General features: G+C 37.4%; 1 protein-coding gene across 3 annotated transcripts; it reads right to left on the reverse strand.

The window, feature by feature from the left end:
• Positions 1–230: 230 nt before the first annotated feature.
• LOC131312894 (F-box/kelch-repeat protein At3g23880-like) lies at positions 231–17,455 on the reverse strand. 3 transcript variants are annotated; one of them, XM_058340912.1, is made up of 3 exons: positions 17,314–17,455; positions 14,628–15,933; positions 231–526 (listed from the first exon to the last, which is right to left on the reverse strand). In XM_058340912.1, the coding sequence occupies exons 2-3, from the start codon at positions 15,797–15,799 to the stop codon at positions 517–519; spliced, it is 1,182 nt and encodes a 393-aa protein (XP_058196895.1). In that variant the 5' UTR covers positions 15,800–15,933; positions 17,314–17,455; the 3' UTR covers positions 231–516. The 3 variants fall into 3 exon arrangements, with proteins under 3 accessions (XP_058196895.1, XP_058196908.1, XP_058196902.1); XM_058340925.1 differs by having other exon boundaries at positions 14,628–15,881; positions 17,314–17,429; XM_058340919.1 differs by lacking the exon at positions 17,314–17,455 and adding an exon at positions 17,163–17,200.
• Positions 17,456–19,616: the final 2,161 nt, after the last annotated feature.

Genomic DNA, 19,616 nt, shown 5'->3' on the forward strand with positions numbered 1-19,616 from the left:
ACACTTGAGTTATCAAAAATAAAATAAAAGCCTTACCACAGTTTAATTCTCCTAAGTGGACCTCGTATTTTCCAATGTCATCTAAAATTCCCATGCTTCTTTCCTGCTAAACTTTCAAGTTTAACAATACGATCTCAATGCAAGATCTTCATCTCTCTTAACTATAGTCATCCTAGTAATTGTAGATGGTAAACGTAATCTAGCAAACAAACGATAGATTGATCTTGATATCGATCTTAAAAATATTGTAAGGTACAAAGGATAGATTGATCTTTGATAAAACACAACGGCCAACAGCATAAAGCACATACTACAATGGTAAAACCTAAAATAAAGGAACCAAAAGCAAAGGCATTCAAATGGGTACTACCATCTTCAAACCAATCTTCAACTTGAAAGTCAGTGCTCACATGTAGAATTGTGTCCCCAAACACAAATTGAACATGTAGATACCTATCGAGTTTGTTCCCCAACAGTAAATTCTTTTGACGAATTAACGTTCTCTCTTTTACCCCCTTATGTTTCGCTGCAGAGAAACAAAAAATCGAACCCACATTTCGCTTTATTAAAAGAGAACATAAGATGCGAATAATGGAGAATTTGCAGCAATTATCATAAACAGCAGTTAAAAGGGTCGGTAGCCTGTGGCCTGTATAACTTGTCGATTCAATCTGTGATATCCATTGGTCCAAACAAGGAGTATACTCATCCATAAAATCAGAGCAATCTGATTATGAAATGATCATACATAACACCTAAATAACTGTATCCAAACACATGCATCCATCTGATCGATAAAGTCATTAAGTTATCCAAAACATGCTTTTAACTAAAAATCCATCATTGCACGAGTCCACCATTTATCTGTGAAACAGGATAAAAACCCATCAATATCCATCCATCCATCACAATATTTTTTATTTTTGTCAGCCCATGTTAGAAGTGTTAGTAGAATAAGTGGGTTTGTCCCACGTCGCCAATCTAATGTACTTGTAACTCTCCAAAGTAATATAAATATATGTGTGTGTGTGTTAGGGTGAAATATACTCTACACACTTTCTCTATTCTTCCAAACAACATGGTATCAGAGCGTAACCCGCCATAGATCTACCGTACCCATCTGTCACCTGATGGGACTTTGGTGTATATTTATAAAACATTGTGTTTGCTTATTGTCCCACATTGCCTAGTTACAAAACTCCTTTCTATCTTAAATGACATTTGCACACTAACGGGTTTGAGAATGAGGACCCAATGAGAGGTCTTGCGCTTGGAAAAATGGGCCAAGGCCCAAAGGCAAATTGGAAAATTGATTTGGAAACCAGTTAATCGGGTGCGCGTTACGAGTTATTCGCGCGCAGGAGGGGGGGTGCAAATCCGAGGATTTGAGCCTCGCACACATACTATAGTTTAAGCCCACGTTTTGCTAAAATTCTGAAAGGTTTTTTTTTTTTGCTACAAAATTGTTAGTCAATCAAATCTTTTTCGAAATGGAAAGTGTGTTCATTGAAAACGTGTGCTAAATCAAAGCAACTGATTTGATTTGATTTTTTGTTTCCAAAAACTAGCATAGCCGCTCCTTCCTCCATCTATAAATTCACTATTTCAGACTCGTTTTAGATACAGAAAAAAAAATTCAACTCTCTTCCACCCCTAAAAGTTTTGGAGTAAAAGTTTCGGAGTTCGAGCAATAGGTTGATCGTGTGTTTTGTTCTCAGTTTTCTTCCGTGCAGAGAAGGCTGAGCAAAGGTGGTGAATTTTGGGCTGATTTATCCTGGGGACGGCGTGGCATTAGCGAACTGCTTGCACAATCTAGGCAGAGCCGCAAAACGTCTTAAAGAAAGCGACCTAGTCCGCGACTCAACCCAGACATCATTCTTCAATTTGGTATTCTGTATTTCACTAGCAGATTTCGAGGTAATTCGTTCTTATTTTACAATAATTTTAAGACATTCAATCTGCCATGGATTCTGAAAACAAGATTTCTGTTACCACCACTGATATCAACAAACCTTTTCGCTTTGAGGGGTTGCATTTTAAATGTTGGAAGCAAAAGGTGTTTTTCTTTCTAACTACTCAAAAACTTGCTGGTTGTTGTGATTCTGTGAAACCTGTTGCTGCTAATCTTCCTACTGCTGAAAACACTAAGGAGATAGCAAAATGGACCAATGATGATTTTTTGTGCAAGAACTACATTCTTAATGCTTTGACTGATGATCTTTATGATTATTATTCCAATTTTCACACTCCTAAAGAACTATGGGATGCCCTCTAGAAAAAGTTTGATACCGAAGAGGCTGGAACTAAAAAATATGCTGTTAGTCGTTACTTGAAGTTTTCTATGGTTGATGACAAATCTGTGGTTTCCCAAGCACACGATTTACAGAAAATTGCACATGAAATAGTTTCTGAGGGCATGGCTATTTGTGAACAATTTCAGGTTGCTGTTCTTATTGATAAATTGCCTCCTAGTTGGAAAGACTTTAAAAAGAATCTCCCTCACAAGTCAAAAGATTTTTCTATGGAAAGCTTGATTGTTTGGCTCCGTATTGAGGAGGAGGCTCGAAAATAGGATCTGAAGGATGAGGTTCTCCTTGTTGCAAACAAAAAGAACCACAGTTCGGCTATGCTCAAGCCGAAAGGAGGAATCGTGAAGTCAAATCAGAACCAGAATCGGAACGAAAAACTGAATCAGAACAAGAAGTTACCCGCTAGGCTCGAAACACGGACTCTGTCCAATTTGTGTGATACAATTGTAACAAGCCTGGCCATATGGCAAGAAATTGCAAGAACCCCAGGCGAACCTGGTGGATGGAGAACCACTAGTGGCTATGATATCAGAGGTTAATCTGATAAGTGGTTTAGAAGGGTGGTGGATAGACACTGGCGCCTCTCGCCATGTCTGTTATGATCGCTCCTTGTTCAAAAAGTATTCTGAGGCTGATGATAAGAAAGTTTTGTTGGGAGACTCCCACACCACTAAGGTTCTTGGTACTGGTGAGGTTGATCTCAAGTTCACTTCTGGAAGGACTGTCACTCTGAAGGAAGTCCTGCACACTCCAGAAATGAGGAAGAATCTTGTATCTGACTACCTCCTTAATAAGGCCGAATTTACCCAGACTATAGGAGCAGATCAGTATACTCTTACTAAAAATGGCATGTTTGTTGGAAAGGGTTATGCATCTGATGCCATGTTTAAGCTTACTATTGATATGAATAAAAGTGCATCTTCTTCTTACATTGTTTGTTCTGTTAATATGTGGCATGTTATACTTTGTCATGTTAACAAGAAACTGATTAAATATGAGCAACTTAGGTTTCATTCCTAATATCTCCTTAAATGATTTTGAAAAATGTGAATCATGTAGCAAGGCTAAGATCACAAAGAAGCCTCATAAATCAACTTTTAAGGAGACCGAATGTTAGATTTGATCCATTCTGATATGTGTGAATTAGATGGAGTTCTCACTAGAAATGGACATCGATACTTTATCACGTTTATTGATGATCATTCGAGTTACACCTCTGTGTGTTTGATGAAGCATAAGAATGAAGCATTTGATATGTTTAAAATCTTTTTTAATGAGGTCGAAAATCAGTTCCAAAGAAATATTAAAAGACTCCATAGTGATAAAGGCACCGAGTATGATTCAAATGAGTTCATTGCATTTTACAACTCTACTGGTATTATTCATGAGAAAATTGCTCCATATTCACCCGAAATGAATGGAAAGGCTGAACGCAAGAATCGAACTTTGTGTGAACTTGTAGTTGATATTATGCTTAGTTCGGGTGTAGCTTCACATTGGTGGGGTGAAATTTTATTGACTGCATATGTGCTGAATAAAATTCCTAATTCTAAGTCTTTGATTTCACCTTATGAATTATGGAAAAACAAAAGGCCCAATGTGTCATATTTTAAAGTTTGGGGTTGTTTAGCATATGTTCGTATTCCTGGCCCGAAAAGGTCAAAACTTGCGAGTAGAGCTTATGAATGCGTTTTTATTGGTTATGCTGTGAATAGTAAAGCATATAAGTTCTTTGATATTAACAATAAGGTTGTAGAGACCAGGATAATTTTAATTTTTGAAATGTTTATTAAATGCCTAAATGGGAGAATATGGTTTATTTGGTGGTAAATTGAATTAAGGATTAAAATGATAAGATTGAAACTTGAGGAAGTGTGGGTGTAATATAAAGATATAGGGGTATATATCTAGTGGGTGTGTGTATAGGAGATAATTATATCTCCCATTTTCTCTCTCTACAGTCCTCTCTCCCTCTTTCCACTGAAAAATCTCTCTCTCTCCTCTCACTCAAAACTTCACTCCATCTAACAAAAATCTCAAGGATCCATCTCTAGAACACTACCTCGAGCTTGTATCGCATTGGGTGAGGCTCAGAGAGGAGTTCTTGGTCAATTCCGGAGTTGGAAGGTCTAGGGCTCCCTTGGACTTCGAATAATCGCTTGGGTTTCGTTCGAATCACTTGAGGTAGGGATTTCTTACTCTCTCTATGTGTTTATGAATTGATTGTGTGCTTAGATTGTGTCTTAATTCATTGTTGTTGTTGGGATTTTGCCCTTCGAAGTCTGAAAAAATCACAAAAAAATTTCGGGATATAGATACCCCAGCCTTTTCTGGACAGCAGTCGTCCAAGTATCAATACCTCATTTTGGGGTATCGATACCCCCTTGATTTCTGGACAGTTTTGACACACATTACTCTTTCCATGCTTGTTTGAACCCGATACCTTCTAGCACTCTCTAAACACCTTCAAATCACTTCTAAACTTGATTGTTCATACCTCGAAAGATTCATTGACCAACCGGTCTCCTTGGGCTCTCATTGTAACATAGAAAGGTGTAGAATTCAATGATTAGGGTGTTCGTACATTATTTATGCATTTGGTTGATTGAGGTAGATATTGTGGCATGTCTCAATAAACGATATAGACTTGTTAAGTGTTATGGCATGACGTAGTGATTGGTGGATTGGCAGACGTATCATGGAGTCATTATTGAATATCGTAGGCTACAAAGTATACTGTAGGATGCATGGTTGGTTGATTAGGGCTTGTCAAATAGTCCAAACGACAATAGAGTAATCCGTATTCTCCTCATTCGTCTTGTTGATCTTTCAAACTTTCTTTGGTGCCCGTTCTATGGGATTTTAGTATAGATGTTAATGGGTAGTGCGACGTAGAATTGTTTGTGGGTTCGGTACGTTTCGTAGAACATTGTGATATACTTAGGGAGAAATGAGTGATTTATCAATTAGTTGAGGTTATGATATGGTTGATTGTTTTGAAATGCTTGAATTGTGACTGATCAATCGACGTGTGGACATAACGGACTTGACACTACGCGTATCACCATTCGGTGGTGAGACGACCAGACTTAACACGACAGGTATCACGACCAGACTTAACACGACAGGTATCCCACGACGGTGGTGATATGACCGGAATTGGCATTACGGGTATCATCATGGGCATTCGATGAGATGACCGGACTACGCACGAAACATGCAAAAACAATGATTAATGATATATGGAATAATGTGTGATTATCGAGAAAGGGATACATGATTGATTTTACTAAGATTTTGAGAAGAAAGGATTTGGTTTTCGAAAAAGGATTTTTATTAAAAATCCTCTGGTATTCATGAGCAAATCAACGATTTTCGGTATTTTGGCACAAATCAATGGACTCCGGTATTCAGCCCAAATCAACGAAGCTCACCCTATAATGGTCTTGAGTTTTCTTTGAATTATTTTGAAAACAAAAGGGAAAGTTTTATGGAAAAAGGGTTTGATGATGAACGAGGTGAAAACGAGAAAGATTGTGGTATCATACGAGAAACGATGAGATAATTGAGGATTGGTTATTGGTTGATGTAGACTAATGCGAGTTTATTAATGTTGCTAGTTTGATGTGTGAATAGCTAGGAATATTTATAAGATGTCTAGAATGTTATAGTCGTAGTCCGATTCTTCTTGGTGGTTAACCTTTGTTCCTCATGATCACTAATTGACACTCATTCACTCTTGGTTCATACATCATCGCATGTTCATATAGCTCGTGTAAAGAATTCTCTACTGAGCTAGTGTAGCTCATGTTGGAATTTATTTATGTGGTTCACATGCCACATCAATCCTAATTATATTTATAGTATTTATGTTCGTAACTAAAATATGGGTATTAGATTTAAATGAAATATTGTCTAAATAGTTGGTGACTATTCATGAAAAGGTTTGGTGACTATTCATGAATAGACATGGTGACTATTATTCATGAATGGGTTTAGTGATTATTCATGTGTAAGGTTGCAACCATTAATGAATAGATGCCTTATTACTTCTTTGATGGAAGGAAGTATGAAAGGTTGTGTCCATTGAGAAAGGGTCCCGATCTATCTATATAAAGGCTTGTGATTACCATCAAGTTACAAGTGTGAATAAACTGAGATAGATTAGATTGGAAATCCTATCCATTGCTCTTCAAAATCAATTAGTGGGAGTTTGTGTTGGTGGACCATATTGGTTCAAGATCGAAACGGTTTCCGAACTTCTCAAGACTTAAACACCATGGTAAAAGGTAAGTAATTTTTCCGTTGCGTATTTATTTTGATTCTCCCACAGGTTTATCATTTGGTATCAGAGCCAACCTTCATTCCATTTTGTTTAGTATAGACGAATTGACTGGTAACATTAAATCTGTCGAAACCCATCACTGTTATTGTGCAGTCTTTCAAGAGAAAGGCTTTTCTGTTATAGTTTTGATCTTGGCCATCGTGTGGGTTTGCTTAAAAGTCACAGGAGCATTTGTTTTTTGTTTCCATGACGATCAACATTGTCAGTTTTTTCCTCTATTTAATTGATCACTCTAGTTTACGCGACTTTTAATCCCATTGGATTTCTATAATTTTTATCTTAAGTTTCTGCTTGACTGAATCCTAATCCTAAATTAATGGGTTGCCCCAAGCGTAGGGCGGAGACCGACATAGCACAATACCCGGTAAGACCGGAGTCGAATCCACTAAGGACGGTGATGTGTGTGCTGTGGAACCTCGGGTTGTAGTATTAAAATTAGCTCTTGGTAGCCACCCCTTGTCGATTTGATTAATTAACTACAACTAACAGATAACTTGCTCAAATGATTAAAAAGAGAGGCACGGTCGAAGGGAATCCGGCGCTCGCTACCCAATCAAAATCTGCTCGCTTTTCAAGGTTCTAAAAAAATAGTTAAATTTAGGGAGAATTGGAAACTCCGAAAGATGCAAATCCTATGGTTGTCGGCCCCGTACACAGCAGCAAACAGGTTTTGGTCTCCCGTTCCTGCTCACATGAGCCCTAGCAATGCCTCGGATTCGTCCAATGGACGTAGTTTTCACCAACTAAATTATTTAATTAAATTAATGTGCGGAAAATTGCGAGACGAATCCTAATTGGGTCGCGGTGCGCCTTTGCCCAACGACCAAACCTCAGAAAAACTACTCACTCATTATTAAAAATAAAAAGAAAGAAACCCTAGAATTAATCATACCTCCGAATATGAAATAAATAGAAGAAATAGATTAAATAAGTTCCAACGAACAACTTTAATGAAGGACGAAAATTAATACGAGTTACCGAAGTGCGAGTACTTGAACAAAACTTGAAAACTTTAAAAGAAAAGAGCTTTGGAAGAAAAAGAACGTAAGAAAAAGCTGCTACGTAATGTTCTAACCCTAAAAACAAAGTCTGGTGAGGTATTTATATTAATCCCCAAAGTCGAGAATTAAAAATAATTGAAATACAATTTTTCTCGTTAAAACCTTCGGTAGCCCTACAAGGAATAGCTGTAGGGCTACGGGTTTCTCTGTTCCCCAGCTAATGCACTCTGTAGGGCTACACTTCTGAGTTGTAGCCCTACCGCCTACTTTAGTGAGAATTTTGTGATTGCATGCACTTTTTGGCACCCGACGCGTCCATCACGTCACCCGACGCCTCCCGCCTCCATCACGACTTCCCATGGCGACGTTCGACACGGCCTCAAGGCCTCGCAATCCAAACTTGGCGCAAGAACCGCCTTATTTCCTGCGAAACTAACAAAGACACAAAAACAAGACAAAGCACGGCATCAAGTGGAAAATGGAATAAACCGTGCCTCTAATGCGCTAATATGCCCTACTTAGGCACTTATATCTACGATATCACGCGCCTATCAGTTTCCGTGACTTTCGAGAATTAGGATTGTCGGTTCTTCATTTTATCCAATCCAATATGAGAAACTGGAAAATTGTGAGAGTTTATTTTTCCTAGAATGATACATCGATATACTTTTGTGTACTTTGGTACAGAATGCGAGATGTTGTGCGAGGTGGTACCGAATGTTTTTTTTTTATGTTCTCCTAATTTTCTTCAGAAAAGGGATTGGGTCTAGTGTCGTTCACATGCATAATGATGATGATGATATGTAACTTTCCTTTGCATGACAAACACTTGGTAGAAAACCCATGTCTGCAAGTTTTGTTTACAATTGGAACTATATGACAAAAGAGTGGGTTAAGAGGACCTTGCCTAAGGTGACCAATTATTAAGATTCGATTGAGCAATAGAAGCACCATTTCGGTTCAGCATGGTATGCTGCACCATTTGGGTTAAGTTGGTTTTGATTCTTGAAATGGATTAGGTTCATTCTTTCATAATAAAAGAAGGAAAACAGATTCTAGACAGAGAATTTTAAGTTCTCTTATTGTATTCAATTTGAGTCTTGATTTTTGGAATGGGTGCTTTGGCACTTGTTTGTTGAATAGGTGTATTCTATTGCATAAGGTGTCACTTGTTGCAAGAGGCACAATGTTTGGTGGGTAGATGTCCATTGAGAAATAACACACCCGCAACCTTGAAAGAAGTCATGATTTGCATTCACTGTTTACGAACGGACTTCCGTGCATGTTGAGCATTTTGATATATTCAGCTCTATTCAATTATTAGATGATATCTATCTCACTTATTTTCCATCGAATATATGAACATTATGTCTGGATATTTCAACCCGATGGAGTTAATAAAACCTTTGGAGGCAATCTATTATGAAACTGTTACTTTGAAGGGTAAAGTGTGACTGCCAAGTGGAATTTTCATATGGGATGTTAAGCCTTATTGAATACCATTAAATTTTGGTTGATGCATTTTCAGGTGACTTGAAAGTTGTAGTATTTTGAGATTAGCCATAGTAACTTGAAATATTACGATGTTCCATATGAAGTGTAGTCACGCGCAGAATAGTCATTGGACTATATATGATTGCGTTAAATGGTATCAACCATTAAGCTTGAACTAGTAAAATTAATTATTTTTGCCCACAGGAGAATAATTAGTTCTATTAATTCGTTTTGGGAAAATTTCTACTTTCACATGTTATGGAATTTTCATTTTGATGTTCGAAATTCGCTAGTCTTGTTGCAGTGAAGTAGATTTAGTGCGTATTGCAGCCTTTGCTCACAGGGAGGCTTGAGTTTACTTTTATTTCAGGCATATATTAGCATAAAAGTTGAAATTAAAGTTTCAGTTAATTCACAGAAATTATAACTCGGTCTTACAAGGAGGTTCTTATTTTGTGATTTAAGTTGAGTAAGATAATAATTTGAAAGTCGAAAATAAACTTTTCCTATGCCCATAGGTATGGAGAATTCATTTTCATTGTTTTGATCATTTATCTTATTCATCAAGTGTTATGTAAATTCATGCGTGATGCACCTCTACCTCCAAAAAGGTTAGAATTTACAACACATTGAGAGTCTTGGTTATTGTAGCCATTCTGTTGTTTTTGTATTCCACTATCATTTGTGAAAATTTTATTGATTGCCTGAAAAGTACTCTAGTCAGGGATGCATGGATCATGTTTTTGCGTTATGTGGATAAAGCATCATACCCACATGATTAAGTTCATACGCTAGATAAAAGTTTGAACATTAATAGTGGGAGAATTAGTCCCTTATGTTTAATGTTCAAAGTAAGAGTATTTGGAGTTCCATTTATGTCGTTAATGTGTATATACGAAGATCCAATAAGGTTTCAGATGGCATCCAAAAGAAATTTGCAAAAAGACAGCCTTTTGTTTATAAGTAGAGACAAAGGTATACTCCTTAAAGTTAGTGGGAGTAAAAGCATTTTACTGAATCAATATCCAAGTAAACATGGTATAAAAAGCTACAAATAAAGATTGTGAGGTACTTATAAAGAACCAAGAACTACATGTACATGCATGCCAATCAAGAGTAATTGGCTGAGGTTAAGCTATAAATCTCTTGCCACAATGTTAACATCCAATTCAAAGTGATGTTTATTATGAATGCTAGAATTAGTGGGAGCTATGAAACTAGCCTAGCATGCAATATAGGTCTCAAGTTGTCAATGTTATGTTGAGAGCATTATTAAGTTTACTTTGGCTACAGTTTTGTTCTCTAAGATAAAGATGAAAGCCGAATAAAGAATATCAACGTAAAGTACCTCATTAGGGGAGAGAAATAGTTCATTAACACAATTCGTGACCACTGAGCGTAAAGTATTGAGCTAGTTATTGCCGGCAAAGTGTTTATGTCATGTACTGAATACATGACTTTTAGCTCATTTCATATTTGTTTTCTCTCATATTGATGCTCAATTAAAGTTTTGTCACACTATAAGTATTCTTAGAGAATAAAGACGTACATGTGCACATAAGGTATGACATACGTGTACAGTTATCCATGGGGATAAATAAAGCAGACCCTAAGTGACTATTAGTTAGTCATGATTTACAAAGGATACCACATAAAGTTTTGAGAGATTTGTCCATTGTAATACATGGAAGGAAATGCTTGCTTATATAGCATAACCGCCATGATTCGTGCTCAATCTTTTTATTATAGACGGTTATTTGGGTAGTTGTTGTGTAGTCATGTACAATACTTAGTATCTTTTACCCAGCAGGTTTTTGGTTGATTTGTCAAGTGAGCCAAGTGGGAGAATGTTGGAATTTATTTATGTGGCTCACATGCCACATCAATCCTAATTATATTTATTGTATTTATGTTCGTAACTAAAATATGGGTATTAGATTTAAATGAAATATTATCTAAATAGTTGGTGACTATTCATGAAAAGGTTTGGTGGCTATTTATGAATAGAAATGGTGACTATTATTCATGAATGGGTTTAGTGATCATTCATGTGTAAGGTTGCAACTATTAATGAATATGTGCCTTATTACTTCTTTAATGGAAGGAAGTATGAAAGGTTGTGTCCATTGAGAAAGGGTCCCGATCTATCTATATAAAGGCTTGTAATTACCATCAAGTTACAAGTGTGAATAAACTGAGATAGATTAGATTGGAAATCCTACCCATTGCTCTCCAAAATCAATAGTAGGAGTTTGTGTTGGTGGACCATATTGGTTCAAGATCGAAACGGTTTACGGACTTCTCAAGACTTAAACACTATGGTAGAAGGTAAGTAATTTTTCGATCCGCTGCGTATTTATTTTGATTCTCCCACAGGTTTATCAACTCAACCTATCATTTTCAGGTACGATGCAGGTCACTGTCATGGAGTGCTTGGAGAGCATGCTGATGTATGAGTTAAAGCTATTTTTGGAGAGTACTTTATTATCCTTGTAAACTAAACCGCCTTGTTATGTATTTTCTATTTTGGATCGTGGTATTTGTGGACAAGTTTGTAAAACTTGGGTTCCATATTGTATTTTGGGGTATTGTATGTACTATTGTGAGGATTTAGTATTTCAAATGATATTGTTATTTATGTTAAAAATCGAAGGCATGACAAAGGTGATCGTAGAATTTATAGATGCTGATTTTTACGAAGAAAATTTTCCATTTAAATCCAGAAATAGTGGGGGCACTGAATCTAGTAGTAGTATGCCTAGATTAGAAGAACTTAGAAGCGTGAACTCTAGGGACACTGAGGTTGAACGAAGAAGGAGCAAGAGAGCTCGAATTGCAAAGGACTTTGGTCTTGATTTTGCATTCTCTTTAGAAGAGGACCCCACTACTGTTAATGAGGCCTTGACTTCCCCAGACACTGGTTTTTGGCAAAAAGCCATAAATGATGAAATGGACTCGTTAGAGTCCAATAGAACTTGGGAATTAGTAGACCTACCACAGGGCCGCAAAGCAATAGGTTGCAAATGGGTGCTTAAAAAGAAATTGAAACCTGATGGTTTTGTGGATAAATATAAAGCTAGACTTGTAGCTAAGGGATATTGGCAAAGGGAGAACATAGATTTTTTCGATACCTACTCTCCTGTGACACGGATTACTCCTATCCAAGTCTTGATTGCCATAGCTGCCGTTCATAACTTAGTTATACATCAAATGGACGTTAAAACTGCTTTTTTAAATGGAGATTTAGAAGAAGAGATTTATATGGATCAACCCGAGTGATTTGTTGTCCATGGTCAAGAACACAGAGTGTGTAGATTAGTTAAATCTCTTTATGGCCTTAGACAAACTCCAAAGCAGTGGCATAAAAAGTTTGACACTCTAGTTGTTTCAAATGGTTTCAAAGTCAATGAGAGTGATAAATGCATATATTACAAGTCCGATAATAATGCATGCACTATTATCTGTTTGTATGCGGATGACCTTCTAATATTTGGTTCAAGAATATCTCTTGTAAATGAAACCAAATTATTGCTTAGCCAAAATTTTGACATGAAGGATTTGGGTGAGGCTAGTGTAATCCTCGGAGTTAAAGTTACTAAATCTGCAAATGGAATTTCTCTTGATCAGTCACATTATATTGAAAAGATCTTGAAGAAATACAATTACTTTAACTGTAAACCTGCTTGCACTCCTTTTGATCCTAGTATTAAATTGTTTAAGAACACTGGAGACAGTGTTAGACTATCTGAGTATGCTAGCATCATTGGTAGTCTTCGTTATGCTTGTGATTGCACGAGATCAGATATTGCTTGTGCAGTGGGGGTATTATGCAGGTTCACTAGCAGGCCAAGAATGGAGCATTGGTTTGCTATTGAGAGGCTCATGCGATATCTGAAAAGAACCATGAACCTTGGATTACATTATCAGAAGTTTCCCGTTGTTCTAGAGGGATATAGTGATGCCGATTGGAACACCCTTTCCAATGACTCCAAAGCAACTAGTGGGTATGTGTTCAACATAGCAGGAGGTGCAGTCTCTTGGAAGTTCAAGAAACAAACAATTTTGGCGCAATCCACTATGGAGTCTGAGATGATAGCGCTAGTTGTGGCTAGTGAGGAGGCAGCTTGGTTGAGAAACCTCCTGTCAGAGATTCCCTTATGGGAAAAACCGATACCGGCCATACTAATCCATTGCGATAGTACCGCAACTATTGCAAAAGTTCAGAACCGTTTTTTCAACGGTAAGAAACGACAAATACATCAAAAGCACAACACAGTTAAAGAGTTGCTTAGTAATGGGGCTGTTAGAGTGGATTATGTACGGACAGCTGAGAACCAGGTTGATCCTTTGACGAAAGGATTAGCTTTGGATCGCAAAATTTACCATTTTGGAACGGTAGCATACCATGTTTTGAAACGTTCGTATCAAAACATAATTCGCTAGGCTTGTAGCATTCCCTGGTAACATAGTATAGACGAGTTGAGAACCCAGCATATTTATCAGTTAGTGATCCATTATGACATGTTTGAACGTAGTTCTATAGTTTTCCTATCATTGAATTGACCTTTTGCAAAATTTAAAATCCCCAATCAACTAGGAAAATAAGAAGAAAACATGTTGGCACTGAAACTACAATGTGCAAGAGATTGATGATATAAAATTAAGGTCTAATAGGAAAGAAGACTCTCCTCTCCAAAGTCCAAATGTCCTCCTTGACTAAAAAGCTTCTCTGTCTCCCGCTCAGTGCAACAAGATTAGTGAGCGGACAAATTCCATAAGAAATAAAAAATCCCAATCGTTAAATTTTCATTCAACCACATAAGATCCCAATCATTAGAATGCAAGCCACATTTACTCTTGTTAATGGAATATGGACTACTATACTTCTAGTAATATCAACTTTCAACCTATCCAAAACTAAATGCCCAATAATGTTATCAAACGCTTCTTTATCCCAGAATTCCAAATTTAACAGCTAAAATTTTGGCAGATCTATAACCTTCCCAACATTACAGTCCTTTTCCACATTTGGCTAAAAGCCATTGCCTGATGCTCATGAATGCCTGAATAGCACAAACATGGATGCATGACACAAAGTACACGTTGACACGCCAATTTTTCACAAAATAAAGGGCATGACAAGTATGGGACAAATTCAAAAAAATTCTTTTCACAAGGTCTGTATTAACAATTATCATTCTTAATCAGGTATCAAAAACATGTAACAAAACACTACTTACTTCTAAAGTTTTAATAGACCATAAGTTTCATAACTTAACATAACAATAACTTATAAGTAACAGAATATTATAAAGAATGTAAACAATTGCAGGGCCTTGTAAATTGTAATACAAATGAATTGTTGATTTTATAAGTGATTCAAACCATACTTACAATTCACAAGTAGCTTTTTCAGAATCCAAAAAGATAGAACTGAGGAAAGTAAATGCTGATATTTGAGTTAAACCAAGGATTCACCTGTCTTTCCTCTTCCTGCTCACTCCCCTTCTTGAAACTGCATCATTTTTTTTGTCGAGTAAGACAAGGTTCTCCTCAAAAGTATCAACATGAAAATGACCTAAAACACCTTGAATTCCCAAATTCTTAACTTGTTGGCTACTGGGGTCATATGAAGAAAGCTCCCACTCAATTGGTGTTTTTGCGTCAAACAAAATATGACCATTGTGCCTCAGGCTTATTACCCGGGTAAATTCTTCGTTTAGATCGACTTTGAACAGGTTATACCAAGAATCAACTATGCCATAGTCTTTCATTATCCAAATGGAACAAGATTTTTGCTTATTGCCATCATAACATAACAGAGATAGCCATCCCCCGAATACTGAAGTACTGATGTTAGATCCCCTGCTTACCATACCTTTTGGTAACAATACGGTTTGAAAGACCTCATCTCCCAGATCAAACAACAAAATAAATGGATCACCAGAACTCTTCTTTGCCGCAAAATGAACAGCACCTTCAAAAGAAGCAGCAAAGTGCCGATACTGACTTATAGAAGACCCAAGCGGATAAGAGTTACTCGCTGCACTATTTATCTTCCACACACCCGCATTAAGGGAGTAGACCTCAACAAGAGGCATCTCAGCCTCTTGATGCGGTTTATTTCCACTAAAAACTATTCTCACAATCTTATAATCATAGGTTCGGATATCAAATCCAAACCCCAGAGTACAATCATATCGGCTCCTGACCTTAGTGCGAGGATTTGGAAGGGTCAAGGACTTTCTAATTGATGGGTTCCAAAGGAAATGACTATCCTGTTCGTAAAGGCAAAACAAACCTTTCACATAACCAAGCAAGTAATAAAAGTGGAGACGGCGGCTTTTCAGGGGGAATTCAATTTCTTGACACTCATGAAATGCGTCTTCAGTATCACGAAATAGTTTGTAGTGCTCTGTTCTGATAGGTGTAGTACGAATGCATTGCCTAACTATCAAGGGTGGGAGATTACTGCAGTCGCTAATGCTGTGATTGGAACTCAGCGATTGATTGAGGTGGGAACTGATGAAGATAGGGCTTGTGATCAGAGAGCTCCAAACTTTGGAGACACATCTGAATCGGATTAAGGATTTGGCTGGAAGTCTAGAAAGGATATCCACGACAACGTCTTCTGGCAGAAAGTCCGACATTGTTGTCCTTCTTCCTCTTCTTCTTGGCAGCAGGTTTTGCTAATTTCCGCTTCACCTTTGTTGTCTGTATGAGTAAGCAGATCTCTTCCAAAAAAAACAAACGTTTGAATCTACTTACACCTTGCTTTCTCCTTCTGCAAAAAAAAATTGAAAAAAGAAAAGGAAGAAAAAATTTGACATACTAAACATGGTGGCATTGCAAAAGACTAAAGTACTAAATTTAAGTTCTCTGAATTTGAAGGAGAAACATATCAAATTTTGGCATCCATCAACGTCGCCGAAGCAGCAATCACACTTAATTGAAGCTAACAGGTTGCTACAGCCACGAAAGATAAAAATGAAAAAGTAATCCTTTCCTGAACCCAACATCAGTAAAGCTCAAAGACTTGCATCCTTTCGTACGCCTAAAAAAAGTGAAGGGTTTAAAGAACAGGGGTAACAAATAAAATAGTTAAAAGAAGTCACCACTTCTTCATTTTATAGGACTTGAATTTGGACACAAAAGTATCAAACCTTGGACTATGGTACTGCAGAGATCACATCATTGTTATTTGAAGCTTAGAAATTTAGAAAGTCTAACAGAAAGGCTGCTAATTGTCAAAAGTAGGGTAGGGCAGTGGCATGGCGTGTCAATTCGGGTTTGTGTCAAATAACCCTCAATACTAACCCAACCTGTTTAGCTAAACGTGTCAAGAATTCCAACCCTAGCATGACCTGCTAGTAATCATGTCAACCCGAACATGACACGGATTGACACAATTACGCAAAGTCCTTTGCTTTCCGATGACCTGTTTACATAACCCATTTGCACCTGTTCATGTTTCAAGTTTTCAATCAATTTCAATCCAACAATTACCCCTGTTTACGTAAATAAGTTCGGGTTAACGTGTCGGGTTCGGGTTTAAGTGTTGACACGCATAGATAAACAGGTTAACCATGTCAATTTCAGGTTATGCGGGTTGAACACTGTCCACTGAAAAAACCGAGAGGGTTTCAAGTCCTTTCATTGGGAGGATTCTTTAGGATGTTTCCTTTACTAAGCTGGATAATGTCTGAAACTCTTATTCCTAAGTTAAATACTGGCCTTATCTCAAGAGTATTATTCCATACAGAACAAAACTGGGACCCGCAAATGGGCGGTGGAATCGATCTCCCAGGATTAGTCGAGGAGCACATAGGCTGGCAGTTATCAAAACCGAGTCTTGTTATCAGGTTTTCCGAAATTATTTTTCGGGCCACTGAAAGGTCCTGCGTTGCGACGCCCCTACACTATGGTGGATATGAAATTCAGAAAATGGGTGCTAATAATAAGGATATGAAACAGGTAAATAACCAAAAAAAAAAGAGGGGAAAAAAAACTTACTTATCTGTGTCTATTCATCTATTCATTGTAGAAAAACAGAAAACTCCCTTGTTATTATTATTAGTAGTAATAAGTACAGTACATAAGAGAAGAGAAGAGAAGCGGAAAACAAGAGAGATGAAAATAGATGGGGAGGGAGGGCATTCCGTACCGTGGCTGTGAATGGGGAACTCATCGACAGACAGGGAGAGCGAGAGAAGAGAAGAAGAAAGTTGGGGTAATTGGGAAAAGATCTTCCTTTTGTTGTGTTGTCCTGATTCCCGCCTGGCCAAACTGTAGTCGCAATTGGGAAAAGATCTTCCTTTGTTTTTGTAGTCGCAAAGAACGCTTAGAGTATCTACAATGACATAATAAAAAAACTAGAGGCCGGGCACACACATCACTTGTGCAAGTCAAATTTTCACAACGTTTTTGTAAAAACACTTTCCATTTATTGTTTGATCAAATTTTTACAAATATTTTGAAAATCCGACTTGCGTATGCCCGGCCTCTAGTGTTTTTTATTTTGCCGTGCGACTAGTATAGTCAGCATGTGCCAGACACTAAAAGGAAATCGTCCTCTAAATGTTAAATTTGTTTGAGATAGTTAATCAAAAGAGGATAAAAAATTGAACAAAGAAAAAACCGTAAATGCGCCGATATAGTATTTCCCCTCAACCCAATTCTGACAATACGTTTATACCTCCAACACATCGATTCATTCTTACAGTAAACATGCACCACGAAAACTAATAAACTCAACTGAAGCAATTTTAGTAAAATTAAAAACTCTACATGAGGGCATCATGTGGACTTACAGAGTTGCACAGAGGATGATGAAGAAAGGGGAAAGAAAGAAGTAGTGGGAAAGAAGTAGATTTTTGTGACCAGGTGAAACAAAGGGGAAAGAAGTAGATTTTGTGACAGGGGAGAAGTTGTAGTGGGAGGGAAACTGACGTGGGTTCATTGGATGGATAGTTATTGAGTTGGGTGGTTATTTGGTGTTAGTTTGTCTATTATACCCCTACAACTAAGTCCTATATAACTTCAATTGTGTCACGCCCTCGATTTTTAACATAATAATGATAATAACTTTAAAAAGGAAAATCACCGCGGTATACTTATAATAACCCAAAAGACTTTCTCATATTCATTTATTGAGTACGATCCAGTTCGAAAGATTACAACAATGGCACTCCGGCCCCAGAGTTCCAAAGTTTGGACAAAGATAAGTTAAATAATTACAATACTTTTGAACCAAGGATTTAAATGAAAATTACAATTTATGTCTTCTCAAAAGAGTTCACAAAGATATCTGAGTTGTTTCCTTGATGTCACTTTCAAAATGATGAGATGATATGCACGCCAAGTACTCCATGCTAATACTCTTGAGTTGTACCTGAAAGAATGATAGGTTTGAGCAAAACACATGCCCAGTAGGAAAATCTCTACACACTTTATATGCAAAGGAGGAGATTTGAACATAAAAGAATGAAGTCGGAGACAATGATAGAGAATGCAACCATCGTAACTTCACGAGGGAACTTAAGAATTCAAGGGACACTTCACTGGTCATTCATCGATCTACTAGCCATCTTTTTCGTGTTCTTATTGACCAATTTCAGTTTGTACACTTCTGCGGTTATTAGCTTACATTCCGGGTCTTAAGGATCTCGTACATCTCTTATTGACTTCCAATATGAGCTCAAGTAGTTCTTCCTCAATTAACATACCGAATAGTGAGTTTAAGAACTCTTCTGGGTCTTAGGGCCCCATATACCCACAATACCTTTCCGGGTGCTTGGGACCCCGTACATCCGTTCTACATTCCGGGTACTCATGACCCCGTACGCCAATTCAAGTTCCGGGTATCAAGACCCCGTATGCCAATTCAAATTCCGGGTATCAAGACCCCGTATGCCAATTACCACTCATCTGTATTACCTTTCGTCTTATGTGTTTCTTATATTCTGATTTCGCGACTGTCGATAAAGGGAGATTGATTTTAAGTGACAGTCCACATGCCAATTCATATTTCCATTTTATTTCCAAACTTGTTATCTTCGTACGATATGGCATCAAGTGTCAAATTCTCGCATTTGCGTCTCATGATCTATCCCTCCTCCTATCTAACATTCAATCTTATCAACACCCACATTTAGCTCAAGCATGATCACTCCGTCTATCTTAGCATCTCACATTACCACTAATAGTTAAACAAACGCATCAACAAAGCATTAGGACGATAATTTATTCCATATGACACTTGCGTTCAACGCAACGAGAGCCTACGAACGAAGATGACCAAGGAATAATTGGAGTGCGAATAACTATGTTTAGAAGTCATTTAGAATGGCTAGAAGTGATCGAAAACCCAAACGGTGAAAAATATAGCAAAACAGGAAAAGCTGGAGATAAGCAACAGGTATCGATACCAAGGGACAAGGTATCGATACCTCTGGACTAAAAATCTTC

This window comes from Rhododendron vialii, chromosome 2a, assembly GCF_030253575.1.
Source record: "Rhododendron vialii isolate Sample 1 chromosome 2a, ASM3025357v1".
Lineage (NCBI taxonomy): Eukaryota > Viridiplantae > Streptophyta > Magnoliopsida > Ericales > Ericaceae > Rhododendron > Rhododendron vialii.